Below are 13,077 nucleotides of genomic sequence, written 5' to 3'. Positions count from 1 at the left end.
TTTCCACGCCTTTTCAAAACACCTGCCTGTGGAGAGGGCTCCTAACTTGGCAGAGAGAGCGAGAGAGAGAAGACTTGGAAACACGGGACGAAACTGTATCCTACTGCAATGTGGGACAATCCCGCATCACCCAGGCCTTTCCTCGCGTGGATCTCCTCCCGCTCCCCCGCCAGGCAAGGCGCAACTTACTGCGCGGAGCGCGCGCGGCTCCTCGGCGCGCAGGCGGCGGCGCGGGCGCCCCAGAGCCTCCCTTGCGCGCCGGTTCGCTCCTTGGCAGCTGGGCGGCGCGTGTGGAGCGGCGCGCGCGGGATCGTGGCTGCGCGCGTTGGGCGCGGGGGCGCGCCCGGCGCAGCTGCGGCGCCAGGTTGGGCGCATCAGGAAATCAGGGCAGCGGCGGCGGCGGCGGCGCTGGCGATTGGAGGCGCGGGCAGGAGCCCCGCAGACGCCGCCCAGCCAGGCGTCCGCACGCGGCCGCGGAGGTAGCGCGGCGCCTCTATAAGACCGCCCGGAGACGCGCAGCCCGCCCTCCCCGCCTGCTCTCCCCGTCCCTCGCCGCCGGACGCGGGTGCGCGCAAGCCAGGGAGCCTCCCGGAGACGCGCTTCGCCCGTCCTCGCGCCGCCTGCCTCGTCCGGGAGTCTGCCGGCTCCGCTTTCCAAAAAGGAGCCGCGCGGCTGGAAGGAAGGAAGGACGGACTCGGCCGCTGCCGCCGCCGCCGCTGCTTCTTGCCCGTCCGCCGCTCCCGCGCCTGCTTGGGCTCCTCCGCGGAGCTGCGCGAGGATGGGCGCGCTGCCCGGCTGGGCTCTGGTCTGGCTGCCTCTGCTGCTGCTGCTGCTGGCCTCGGCTCGCCTGCCCGCGGCGCGCGGTGAGTAGCCGGCAGCGAGACGGGGCGCGGGGCCTTTTCCACGCGGGTGCGGACGGGGAAGCGCCGTGGGCGGAGGAGCGGGAGGCACCGCGCGACGGGGTTCCCGTGGGTGAGGATGGAAGGGGTGCGTTTGGGTGGGCGCTCCCTCCCTCCTCCGGGGGGGGGGTCTCCGGATGGAAAAGCAACCCGACTGAGAAACGCAGCCCGACGCGCCGGAGCAGCTGCTTCTGGGCGCCCGAGGGGGGTGTCGCTTGGCGGGGGGCGTCGAGGGAAGCCCTGGCGAGGGATGGACGGGGTCCCCTTTCTGTGCCGCGGCCGAAGAAGCCGGCAGGCCTGGCTCGGGAGGAGGAGGAGGAGGGTGGCAGGCAGAGGCTCTTTGTTTCCAGGGCTGCTGCTGCTGCCGCTGCCGCCAGTGAAGAAATCACCTGGGATCTTTTCCCCATTTCGCCCTGGGAGGAGATTTCAATGGCAGAGAGAGAGAGAGAGAGAGAGCAGCTGGCTTCCCTCTTGTTGCAGCTCCCCTGTTGCTTGCAGGGTCCATCCCCCCCAGGCGTGCTTTACCCATTTCAGGACTCGCCTTTCAGATTCTCTAAGCAAAGGCTCGCCAAACTCCAGAGTCCAACGAATTGCTCTGGTTGCCTTTATGGATCAGGTGAACTGCTTAGTGGTCCAGAGCTCCGTCCGTAAGAATGGGACTCGAATGAAACGGGGGGACTAAGCTGGGGGGAGTGGAGCTTCTTGCAGCGCCTTCTTGCTGGTGGCCTGTGAACAAACTCCCGAGTTTTCTGCGCAATTTGGGCTGACATTTGGGTCTCCTCTTGTGGCAAGTACTGCTCGGCTCTTGGAGCAGTGGCTCTGACTGCAAAGGTTTACTGTATAAGTAACACCTGGGGCAGAAGCGTTTGTTTGAGCAGTTAAACTCTGAACCAGCCGCTCCCTAAAATGACACTTTTTTTCAAAATTTGCTTTGCTAACCTGAGGTGTGTGTGGCTTGAAGATAAGCTGGGAGCAACTGGAGAGTTAAATGAGACTTTGAGTAACAGCTTCCAGAAGCGCCACACCAGACATTGGTGTTAAAGGGAAATCTGCACTTGAAAGTACTTGATGCTGATGGCTATCCTGTTGAAGTAGGCCAGAAGAGCCTCTTAACTGGCCCCTCTAGGCCAGAAAGGGGCAGCAGTGAATTCAATCTGCAAGCAAGGAGATTCTGACGAAGTATTAGGAAGTTTTCTGACCATAAGAGCTGTTTGGCAGTGGAACAAACTCCCTTTGGAGATGGTGGGCTTTTTAAGCAGAGGTTGGATGTCTGTCTGTCAGGGATGCTTTGAGATTCCTGCACTGCAGCGGGTTGGACTAGATGACCCTCGGGGTCCCTTCCAGCTCCATTATTTATTATTTTTGTCTACTGCCCTGAACCTGCAGGTCTCGGTTCGCAATGCTACTATTCTAAGTATTGCCATACTTTTACAGACACCTGAAGGCAGCCCTGTTCAGGGAAGTTTTTGATGGTTGATGTTTAGTTGTGTTTTTAATATTTTGGCAGGAGCTGCCCAGAGTGGTTGGGGAAACCCAGTCAGATGGACAGCACATTAATAATAATAATAATAATAATAATAATAATAATAATAATAATAATTTTGCTGTAGGGCTGAGCGGGGCACCGGCAGACAAAATCTGCCACGACCCCAAACCTAAATTCTAAATTTCTGCTAATGAAAACTGTAGTTGAGAGAAGTTTGCCAAAATGCTTGCCTCTGAACCTAATGCATCCTGGACGTAATGTCTGCTACTGTTGCAGTTGGCCATATTTGCTGCAGTATTTTATCTGTCTCTTCCTTACTAGTTTCATTTGCCTCATTGTTGCCTCTTAAATACATAAAGGTGAGAGTCTAAGAGTTGTCGCAAACACTCAAAAAGTGCCTGGATACCTGAATTCTTCAGAAGTACTTTGTGTAGTTAAAACTTGTGCTACCTACTCTAAACTTGGTATAATAAGGGGCCTCCTTGCCCTAAGGGCCTCCTTGGAGCTGGTCCTCCTAAATGGGCATGGCTAAGGCTTTCTTGGCTTAAGGACCACATTTGCCCTGACCAGTCAGTTATCTTGGGGACTACACTCTTGCAAACAGCCCCATTGGACGAATTCAGAGTGAAGTCTTGGAGAGAAAGCTATGGCTGGGGAGAGTTGTCTGGGCAGGGAGGAGGCCCGTTAGCTATCCTTGGTGGGGCAGGGATACCGGCCATTCAGATACTGCATCATTGGCACTTAAATTAATCCTGCTTAATTTGAGCATGTGCCAACTTTTAGAAGAGGTCCTCCCTTGGGGATATAAATATAGTCCCTGAAACTTTATTTTGTATATTTTGGTTTCGTAAAACGTAGGTGCTCCTCGATTGTGCAAAGAACAAACCAACCTGAAAGTAATTGCTTTGAGATTCTAATTCACGAGGCCTTAAATGTGTTGGCTCTGCATCAAACTGGGTCACTGGCGAATGCATTCTCCAATCAGGTGGCGAACGCTTGTCACTTCTACGTAAAATAAAAAAATTCCTTCGGTAGCACCTTAAAGACCAACTAAGTTTTTATTTTGGTATGAGCTTTCATGTACACGCACACTTCTTCAGATACACTTGAAACAGAAGTGTCAGACCCTTATATATATACAGAGGGTGGTGGGGTGGGTGGGAATGGGTGATGGGCTGATGGGAATGGTAAACCTGTAGATGGCTGTTAACGACTGCTGATGACTGCAATTAGTCCTGGGCTGAGGTGCTAAAGAAAGCTTGATCATGCATAATGAGATAAGAATCCGATGTCTCTATTCATCCCAGGTGGCTCCATGGTTTTAAGCTTGGTAATGAGTTCCAATTCAGCAACGTCTCTTTCCAGTCTGTTCCTGAAATTTCTCTGTAATAAAACAGCTGCTTTGAGCTCTTGTATAGAATGTCCTGGGAGATTCTGTATATATATAAGGGTCTGACACTTCTGTTTCAAGTGTATCTGAAGAAGTGTGCATGCACACGAAAGCTCATACCAAAATAAAAACTTAGTTGGTCTTTAAGGTGCTACTGAAGGAATTTTTTTATTTTGCTTCGACTCAGACCAACACGGCTACCTACCTGTAACCACTTCTACGTAGTTCAAGTTAGCATTGGCCTACTACCAGGCTAGTTAATCAACCATCCCAAGAGGAAGATGGAGCTTGCATTAGTGGTGGTCATGTCTTTAAAAGTTTGTAGTGCCAGAGGCTGTCCTAAAACCTAAGGATTTATAGCTGGGACCCACCCTGCACAATTCGTCTGCTTCCCAAGTCTTCACTTCTAGGTATCTCATCAGGAAATGCCACCTCCAGCCAGGAGCTTATTTCTGACTGTCAGAGGTCAGCAAACTTTTTCAGCAGGGGGCCGGTCCACTGTCCTTCAGACCTTGTCGGGGGCCGGACTATATTTTTTTGGGGGGGGGGGAATGAATGAATTCCTATGTCCCACAAATAACCCAGAGATGCATTTTAAATAAAAGGACACATTCTACTCACGTAAAAACACCAGGCAGACCCCACAAACAACCCAGAGGTGCATTTTAAATAAAAGGATACATTCTACTCATGTAAAAACATGCTGATTCCCGGACCATCCACGGGCCGGATTTAGAAGGCGATTGGGCCGCATCCAGCCCCCGGCCTTAGTTTGGAGATTTCCCTGCTGTACATTATACTGGCGAGCTCTGCTAGGAGGAGTTGACTTGGATCCCCACTTGCTGTTTCAGTGAGGGCTAAAATAAATGCTCTCTACTAACCTTCAGGTGGCAAAAGTAAACATGGAAATGATGCAACAAATTAAGAAGCGTCTTGCATCATGCTGCACTTCTTGGCCTTTACAATGCCTGGATCATGTTTCACTCACTGTGCTTGTAGACGGATGAGCCTGACTAGAGCCTGCGCAGAAGAGAATTTATTCTTGTCCTTCAGATCGGCTTGGGAGTACGTGCTGGGAGGAGGAGCACAATTACTCGCTTCTGGAAGCAATAAGTTAAAAAACGGGAGTACAGGACTAGGTAAAAGTCAGCTTCTCCAGTTCCTTCGCATGCCAGGCAGCCCTTTCCTTACGGCAGTTATACTTGCAAAAGGAAGCTATTCCACTCTGTGGAAAGTGAGACCTGCTGATGTGGTGTAACAACAACAACAACAACTAGTAATAATAATGTTGCAATATTTATATACCACCCATCTGGCTAGATTGCACCAGCCACTCGGGACAGCTTCCAACATACATTAAAAATATAATAAAATATTGAAACTTCCCTATACAGGATTGCCTTCACATGTCTTTTTTATCTCCTCTATGGGAGGGCGTTCCATAGAGCGAGTGCCACTACCGAGAAGGCCCTCTGTCTGGTTCCCTGTAGCTTTGCTTCTCACAGTGAGGGAACTACCAGAAGGCCCTCAGCGCTGGACCTGTGTGTCTGGGCTGAGCGATGGGGCTGGAGACGCTCCTTCAGGTATACTGGGCCTGAGGGCTTTCAAGGCCAGCACCAACACTGAATTATGCTCAGAAACATACTGGGAGCCAGGGAAGAACCTTTAGGACCAGTGCCATATGGTCTCGGTGGCTGCTCCCAGTCACCAGTCTGGCTGCCGCATTCTGGATTAGTTGTAGTTTCCGGGTCACCTTCAAAGGTAGCCCCACGTAGAGTGCATTGCAGTAGTCCAAGCGGGTGATAACCAAAGCATGCACCACTCTGGCAAGACAGTCTGCAGGCAGGTAGGGTCTCATCCTGTGTACCAGATGGAGCTGGTAGAAAGCTGCCCTGGACACAGTGTTGACCTGCGCCTCCATGGACAGCTGTGAGTCCAAAATGGCTCCCAGGCTGTGCACCTGGTCCTTTGGGGGCACAGTTACCCCATTCAGGACCAGGGAGTCCCCCCACCACCACCAACCTGCTTATAGTTTATAAGCTTTTAAATTGTATGTGAGGATGGTTGTAGTTCACTGGTGAGTAACATGCTCTGCATGCAGAAGGTTGCCATTTTACCCCGGGCCCGTCAGATGGTGCTAGGAAAGACTGGTGCCTGAGATCCTGGAGAGATGCTGGTCTTGGCTAGAAAGACCAATAGTATGACCTGGTATCAAGTAGCTTTCTGTGTGTGTGGCTGGTTAGCCTTGTGGTTTCATGTGCTGGATGTCACCTTAACATCAAAGAATGGAGTTTGGGTCCATAACAGGCAGCTATGCCATTGTGCCATGGCTAAGCCTCAGCTACCACTCATAGTTTTAGTACTGCATTTTAAATGGTGGCTGTTTCTCTTGTGCTCCCCCTTCTGCCCTTACCCACCTGAGTCCTCTCTTAAATGCACGCCTGTTTCAAAATCAGCAATGTTTTGCAGACCATGGGGAGTTCTCTTCCCAGTTACAGTACTGGCAGTCGGAATGAATGTGTGCAAGCCCAAAATTCGAGTTGATCATGGCACTGCTAAGCAGTGCTGCAACCTGCAGGCCAGACACAGGATCTCCCTTTCCCCTTTGCAGGTTCAAGATCCCCTGGCTTGAAAGACCAGGGACAAGATTCAGATTCTCCTGGGATGTGACTCTTGCTGTAGTCGCGGGGGTGACTTCTTGGTTCTCCCCATTTCTAGTTGTTGGCTCAGTTCCATTGCTCAGTTTTATTATTTATTTATTGAATTTGTTTTGTTTTAGTTTTCAAAGCTAGTTAAGTTAGTTAAACTTTTTCTTTTCTATATATTGTGTACTGAGAATAATAATAATAATAATAATAATAATAATAATAATAATAATAATAATTTATTATTTATACCCCGCCCATCTGGCTGGGTTTCCCCAGCCACTCTGGGCGGCTTCCAACAGAAAAATGAAATAAAATAATCTATTAAACATTAGAAGCCTCCCTAAACAGGGCTGCCTTCAGATGTCTTCTAAAAATCTGGTAGCTGTTTTTCTCTTTAACATCCGATGGGAGAGCGTTCCATAGGGTGGGCGCCACTACCGAGAAGGCCCTCTGTCTGGTTCCCTGCAACTTGGCTTCTCGCAACGAGGGAACCACCAGAAGGCCCTCGGTGCTGGACCTCAGTGTCCGGGCAGAAAGATGGGGGTGGAAACTTCCATTTCCAGATTCCTGACTTTGCTCCATTTCCCCCACCCCAGCTATCATCGGGGGGGGGGGAGTGTTACATAATAAAAATGGTATCTGCAAATGCTAAATATCCACTTAGCCTTGATGGGGTGATGAACATCTTCCTAGAATTAGTTGATCCTATGAACTTTGGGTTGAAACTCCAAAGGAACTAACAAAGACGTCTCAGAGTATATCAAGGAGCACAAGTTTTGGCACATGGCACTCAGTCTGCTCCTTCCTTGGTGATTTATACGGCGTGTGTTTGCACATATGAGTCTAGGAGGCTGAACTGGCACACTTAACCTCTGGCAAAAGTTGCTTCATAAGTAAAAATTCCTGGTCGGGTTCACGGTGTTCCCATTCTGTATCATCTTCTGCATGTTTGTGTAGTATACATGCTGGTTTATATGTTTAGGCTTTATTTTCGCATTTTGGAACTAAGAATCTTTCTTAAAGAAACCCTAAGTCTGATATTACTTGCCCCCCTCCAGTCTTGAACTGCTCATGAACTCTGCCTGCAAGTCTTCTCTGATGCCAGTCTGTTCTCCACCATCCCACTCTGTGAATGCATGCTTGCAAAGTCTTTTCAGGGTGACTCATTTCTCAATACTTGCTATTGCTCCCTGCTTTGTCGACTCAGAATTTGCTCAGCTATATAGTGTGTGCTTTACCCTCTCTTAGATGAAACTATCTGCCAGGGGGTGTTATAATCTATGTTCAGTGCTTGGTGGTTTGGCAAAAGTATGCTGTTGTGTAGCCCTTTAGTCATGTCTGACTCTTCGTGACCCCATGGACCAGAGGACACTAGGCACTCCTGTCTTCCACTGCCTTCTGCAGCTTGGTCAGACTCATGTTGGTGGGTTCGAGAACACTGTCCAACCATCTCGTCCTCTGCCGTCCCCTTTTCCTTGTGCCCCCCATCTTTCCCAACATCAGGGTCTTATCCAGGGAGTCTTCTCTTCTCATGAGGTGGCCAAAGTCTTGGAGCCTCAGCTTCAGGATCTGTCCTTCCAGTGAGCACTCAGGGCTGATTTCCTTCAAAATGGATAGGTTTGATCTTCTTGCAGTCCATGGGAATCTCAAGAGCAGGCATCCCCAAACTTCGGCCCTCCAGATGTTTTGGACTACAGTTCCCATCATCCCTGACCACTGGTCCTGTTAGCTAGGGGTCATGGGAGTTGTAGGCCAAAACATCTGGAGGGCCGCAGTTTGGGGATGCCTGCTCAAGAGTCTCCTCCAGCACCATAATTCAAAAGCATCAATTCTTCGGCAATCGGCCATCTTCATGGTCCAGCTCTCACTTCCATACATCACTACAGTACTGGGAAAACCATAGTTTTAACTAGACGGACCTTTGTTGGCAAGGTGATGTCTCTGCTTTTTAAGATGCTGTCTAGGTTTGTCATTGCTTTTCTCCCAAGAAGCAGGCGTCTTTTAATTTTGTGACTGCTGTCACCATCTGCAGTGATCATGGAGCCCAAGAAAGTATGGTAAAATCTCTCACTGCCTCCATTTCTTCCCCTTCTATTTGCCAGGAGGTGACGGGACCAGTGGCCATGATCTTGGTTTTTTTGATGTTGAGCTTCAGACCATATTTTGCGCTCTCCTCTTTCACCCTCATTAAAAGGTTCTTTAATTCCTCCTCACTTTCTACCATCAAAGTTGTGTCATCTGCATATCTGAGGTTGTTGATATTTCTTCCGGCGATCTTAATTCCGGCTTGGGATTCATCTAGTCCAGCCTTTGGTGAATTCTGCATATAAGTTAAATAAGCAGGGAGACAATATACAACCTTGTCGTACTCCTTTCCCAATTTTGAACCAATCAGTTGTTCCATATTCAGTTCTAACTGTAGCTTCTTGTTCCACATAGAGATTTCTCAGGAGACAGATGAGGTGATCAGGCACTCCCATTTCTTTAAGAATTTGCCATAGTTTGCTGTGGTCGACACAGTCAAAGGCTTTTGCATAGTCAATGAAGCAAAAGTAGATGTTTCTCTGGAACTCTCTAGCTTTCTCCATAATCCAGCGCATGTTTGCTATTTGGTCTCTGGTTCCTCTGCCCCTTCGAAATCCAGCTTGCACTTCTGGGAGTTCTCGGTCCACATACTGCCTAAGCCTGCCTTGTAGAATTTTAAGCATAACCTTGCTAGCGTGTGAAATGAGTGCAATTGTGCAGTAGTTGGAGCATTCTTTGGCACTGCCCTTCTTTGGAATTGGGATGTAGACTGATCTTCTCCAATCCTCTGGCTGAGTTTTCCAAACTTGCTGGCATATTGAGTATAGCACCTTAACAGCATTATCTTTTAAAATTTTAAATAGTTCAAATGGAATATCATCACTTCCACTGGCCTTGTTATTAGCGATGCTTTCTAAGGCCCATTTGACTTCACTCTCCAAGATGTCTGGCTCAAGGTCAGCAACCACACTACCTGGGGTGTACGAGACCTCCATATCTTTCTGGTATAATTCATCTGTGTATTCTTGCCACCTCTTCTTGATGTCTTCTGCTTCTGTTAGGTCCTTACCACTTTTGTCCTTGATTATGGTAATCTTTGTACGAAATGTTCCTTTCATATCTCCAATTTTCTTGAACAGATCTCTGGTTTTCCCCATTCTATTGTTTTCCTCTATTTCTTTGCATTGCTCATTTAAGAAGACCCTCTTGTCTCTCCTTGCTGTTTTTTGGAAATCTGCATTCAGTTTCCTGTATCTTTCCCTATCTCCCTTGCATTTTGCTTGCCTCCTCTCCTCCACTATTTGTAAGGCCTCGTTGGACAGCCATTTTGCTTTCTTGCATTTCCTTTTCCTTGGGATGGTTTCCGTTGCTGCCTCCTGTATAATGCTACGAGCCTCCATCCATAGTTCTTCAGGCCCTCTGTCCACCAAATCTAAATCCTTAAACCTGTTCCTCACTTCCACTGTGTATTCATAAGGGATTTGACTTAGATTGTGTCTTACTAGCCCAGTGGTTTTTCCTACTTTCTTCAGTTTAAGCTTGAATTTTGCTATAAGAAGCTGATGATCTTGAGCCACAATCTGCTCCAGGTCTTATTTTTGCTGACTGTATAGAGCTTCTCCATCTTTGGCTGCAGAGAATATAATCAGTCTGATTTCGATGCTGCCCATCTGGTGATGTCCATGTGTAGAGTCGTCTCTTGTGTTGTTGGAAAAGAGTGTTTGTGATGACCAGCTTGTTCTCTTGACAGAACTCTATTAGCCTTTGCCCTGCTTCATTTTGAACTCCAAGGCCAAACTTGCCAGTTATTCCTCTTATCTCTTGATTCCCTACTTTAGCATTCGAATCCCCTATAATGAGAAGAACATCCTTCTTTGGTGTCATTTCTAGAAGGTGTTGTAAGTTTTCATAGAACTGGCCAATTTCAGTTTCTTCAGCACCGGTAGTTGGTGCATAAACTTGGATTAAAGGTAAAGGGACCCCTGACCATTAGGTCCAGTCGTGACCGACTCTGGGGTTGCGCGCTCATCTCGCATTATAGGCCGAGGGAGCTGGCGTATAGCTTCCAGGTCATGTGGCCAGCATGACAAAGCCGCTTCTGGCAAACCAGAGTAGCACATGGAAAGGCCGTTTACCTTCCCGCTGTAGCGGTTTCTATTTATCTACTTGCACTTTGACGTGCTCTCGAACTGCTAGGTTGGCAGAAGCTGGGACCAAGCAACGGGAGCTCACCTCGTCACAAGGATTCGAACCGCCGACCTTCTGATCAGCAAGCCCTAGGCTCAGTGGTTTAACCCACAGCGCCACCTGGGTCCCTTTGATGTTAAAAGGTCTGCCTTGGGGTCATATTGCGATCATTCTATCATTTTTGAGATTGCATCCCAGTACAGCTTTCACCACTCTTTTGTTGACTATGAGGGCCACTCCATTTTTTTTACGGGATTCTTGCCCACAGTAGTAGATATGATGGTCATCTGAACTGAATTCGCCCATTCCCTTCCATTTTAGTTCACTGATGCCCAGGATGTCAATATTTATTCTTGCCATCTCATTTTTTACCACATCCAACTTACCAAGATTCATGGTTCTTACATTCCAGGTTCCTATGCAATATTTTTCTTTACAGCATTGGACTTTCCTTTCGCTTCCAGGCATATCCGCAACTGAGCGACCTTTCGGCTTTGGCCCAACCAAAAAAGTAAAGTATAGGCTCCCCCAATATTCAGTGGGCCTTTCTCCCAAGATGACAGCAAAACTTGCATCAGTGATAGAACTGTGCATCGCAGCATCTCCTTGACGCATCTATTGTCACCTGAAACCTGGACAGCTGAGCTTGTTCAAGATACATGTACATGTATCTTGGTCTTTTAAGTGGCTCAGTACAGTTATAATGCTCTGTTTTTTAAAAAAGTAAAATAGCCTGACTTTCATGGACTAGAAAGCCATATTAATACACTTTCAGGTTGTGATTGAGAGCGATATTCCATGGCAAAATCATTCCCCATGGGGTCTACTTGCTGCTAAAGTGGACCCAGGAACGTCTTAAGCAGGTCGGGCGCCCTGGCGCGCAGATCGCTCCGGCGCCCCCGCCCTGCCCCATTTCTTCTTGCGGCTGGTGGGCGGGCGCAGTGTGGTTTCCGCGCGGCTCTGCCGCGCAGCGCCCCCCTCCCAACCCAGCGCCCTGGCGCCCCGCACCACTAGAGTCAATGGGCAAGCAGCCCCTGAGTGGACCTGTGGTTTAAGGGCTCCCCTTGTAGTTACTGGTGTCATGGGATTCTGTGCAAATGGGAGAGCAGTCCAGTGGAGGGTGGGACTGAGTCTACCCGTCCTCTTTCGCCAGCTTTCCTGCTAAAAGACCATTTTAAAACTAGCCTCTTAGCAGCCTGGTAAGTATTGCAGGCTAGCAATGTTTGTGGCCTTACTTTGCTAACATGGCTGGTTGTTAATCAAATCAAAGCTAGTTGCTAGTCATATCCCAGAAGAGTGATAGGCCTTGAGCTGTGTGAATTAAAGAGCTTGCATGTTGGAGATCATGGGATCCTCCCTTTGCCATGTTTAGAAGGAGCATCCCGTGACAGCTGAACAGAGGAGGGTGCCAAACTCTGACACTAAAAGCAAAGAAGCCTCGTCCCTGTGAAAGAATGCATTGGATCGGTGAACTCTGAATTGCTGCTTCTGCATCTAATGGGCTTGTTTCTTAATTCAAGGTACAAGAGTGACTTGTGACGACTCTCAGTTCCAGTGTCACAACGGCCGCTGCATAACACTGCTGTGGAGATGTGACGGAGATCCAGACTGCACCGACGGCAGTGATGAAGTGTCCTGTGGTAAGGAAGGTCTTGCATTGCCACTGAGCCTGTAGTTGAGTAGCAAAGTAGCTCAGCAGGTCCTTTGGCCTGCCTCTGTCTGACATGCTTCGAGCTTGGGCAGCAAACCATGAAGAGCAAAAAGACTGCAGTTAGAGGTTCCACTTCAGGCTTATCAAAGCATGCATCCCTATCAAGGGATGGGCCACATGCAGCCTAGGAACTTCCTCCCTTGATAGGGCATTTGGCAATTACTCTTTTTTTTCTTACCCCCACCTTTTTTTGGATAACATTTTATTGATTTCCCAGAAATAACAAAATGGGGGCGGGGGGGCGGGAAACAGAGAAAGAAACCATAACCGAATTAAACCATAATTTTTGGATGACTTCCCTCCACTCCCCCTCTTGGTTCTATTATAATATACTTGTTCATGCACGTCCATCAACTCTTATATACATAATCCAATTTTAAAACCTTCATTTTATTACAAGTGACTTTTAAAAGTTATACTAATGTAAAAAAAAATCTATACACAAAGCTTTAAAAATATGCATTAAACAGTTGCCCTTTTTTAGAATAATTTGTCCTCCACAGTTCAGTCATTTATTTTGCCAATCTTTTTTTTCTTAGCTTCTTCCTTCCATAGGGGCTGGCTGGTCTTGGCCTGGCATCCAGTCTCACGTATTGGAACAAAGTCTTTTGCTCAAGCCCTGTACATCTCAGGATCATAACTTCATTTTTTTAACAACAATCATTTCCCACATTTTCTTCAAATCTTTATATGTCTTTTCCCAGGCCCAATTCCTTCTTTTTCTTAAGGCT

At 48.3% G+C, this 13,077-nt stretch overlaps 1 protein-coding gene across 2 annotated transcripts in view; it reads left to right on the top strand.

Moving 5' to 3' along the window:
* Positions 1-387: 387 nt before the first annotated feature.
* The window catches only part of VLDLR (very low density lipoprotein receptor), a 33,342-nt gene continuing 20,652 nt past the window's right edge, over positions 388-13,077 (top strand). For both annotated transcript variants that reach the window (XM_060269252.1, XM_035097125.2), the window contains exons 1-2: positions 388-863; positions 12,156-12,275. In XM_060269252.1, the coding sequence (XP_060125235.1) occupies positions 779-863; positions 12,156-12,275 (205 nt within the window). In that variant the 5' untranslated portion in view covers positions 388-778. The remainder of the gene's footprint in view (positions 864-12,155; positions 12,276-13,077) is intronic.

The sequence above is a fragment of the Zootoca vivipara genome, chromosome 16, assembly GCF_963506605.1.
Source record: "Zootoca vivipara chromosome 16, rZooViv1.1, whole genome shotgun sequence".
Classification (NCBI taxonomy): domain Eukaryota; kingdom Metazoa; phylum Chordata; class Lepidosauria; order Squamata; family Lacertidae; genus Zootoca; species Zootoca vivipara.
This window is presented reverse-complemented; position numbering and strand designations above follow the sequence as displayed.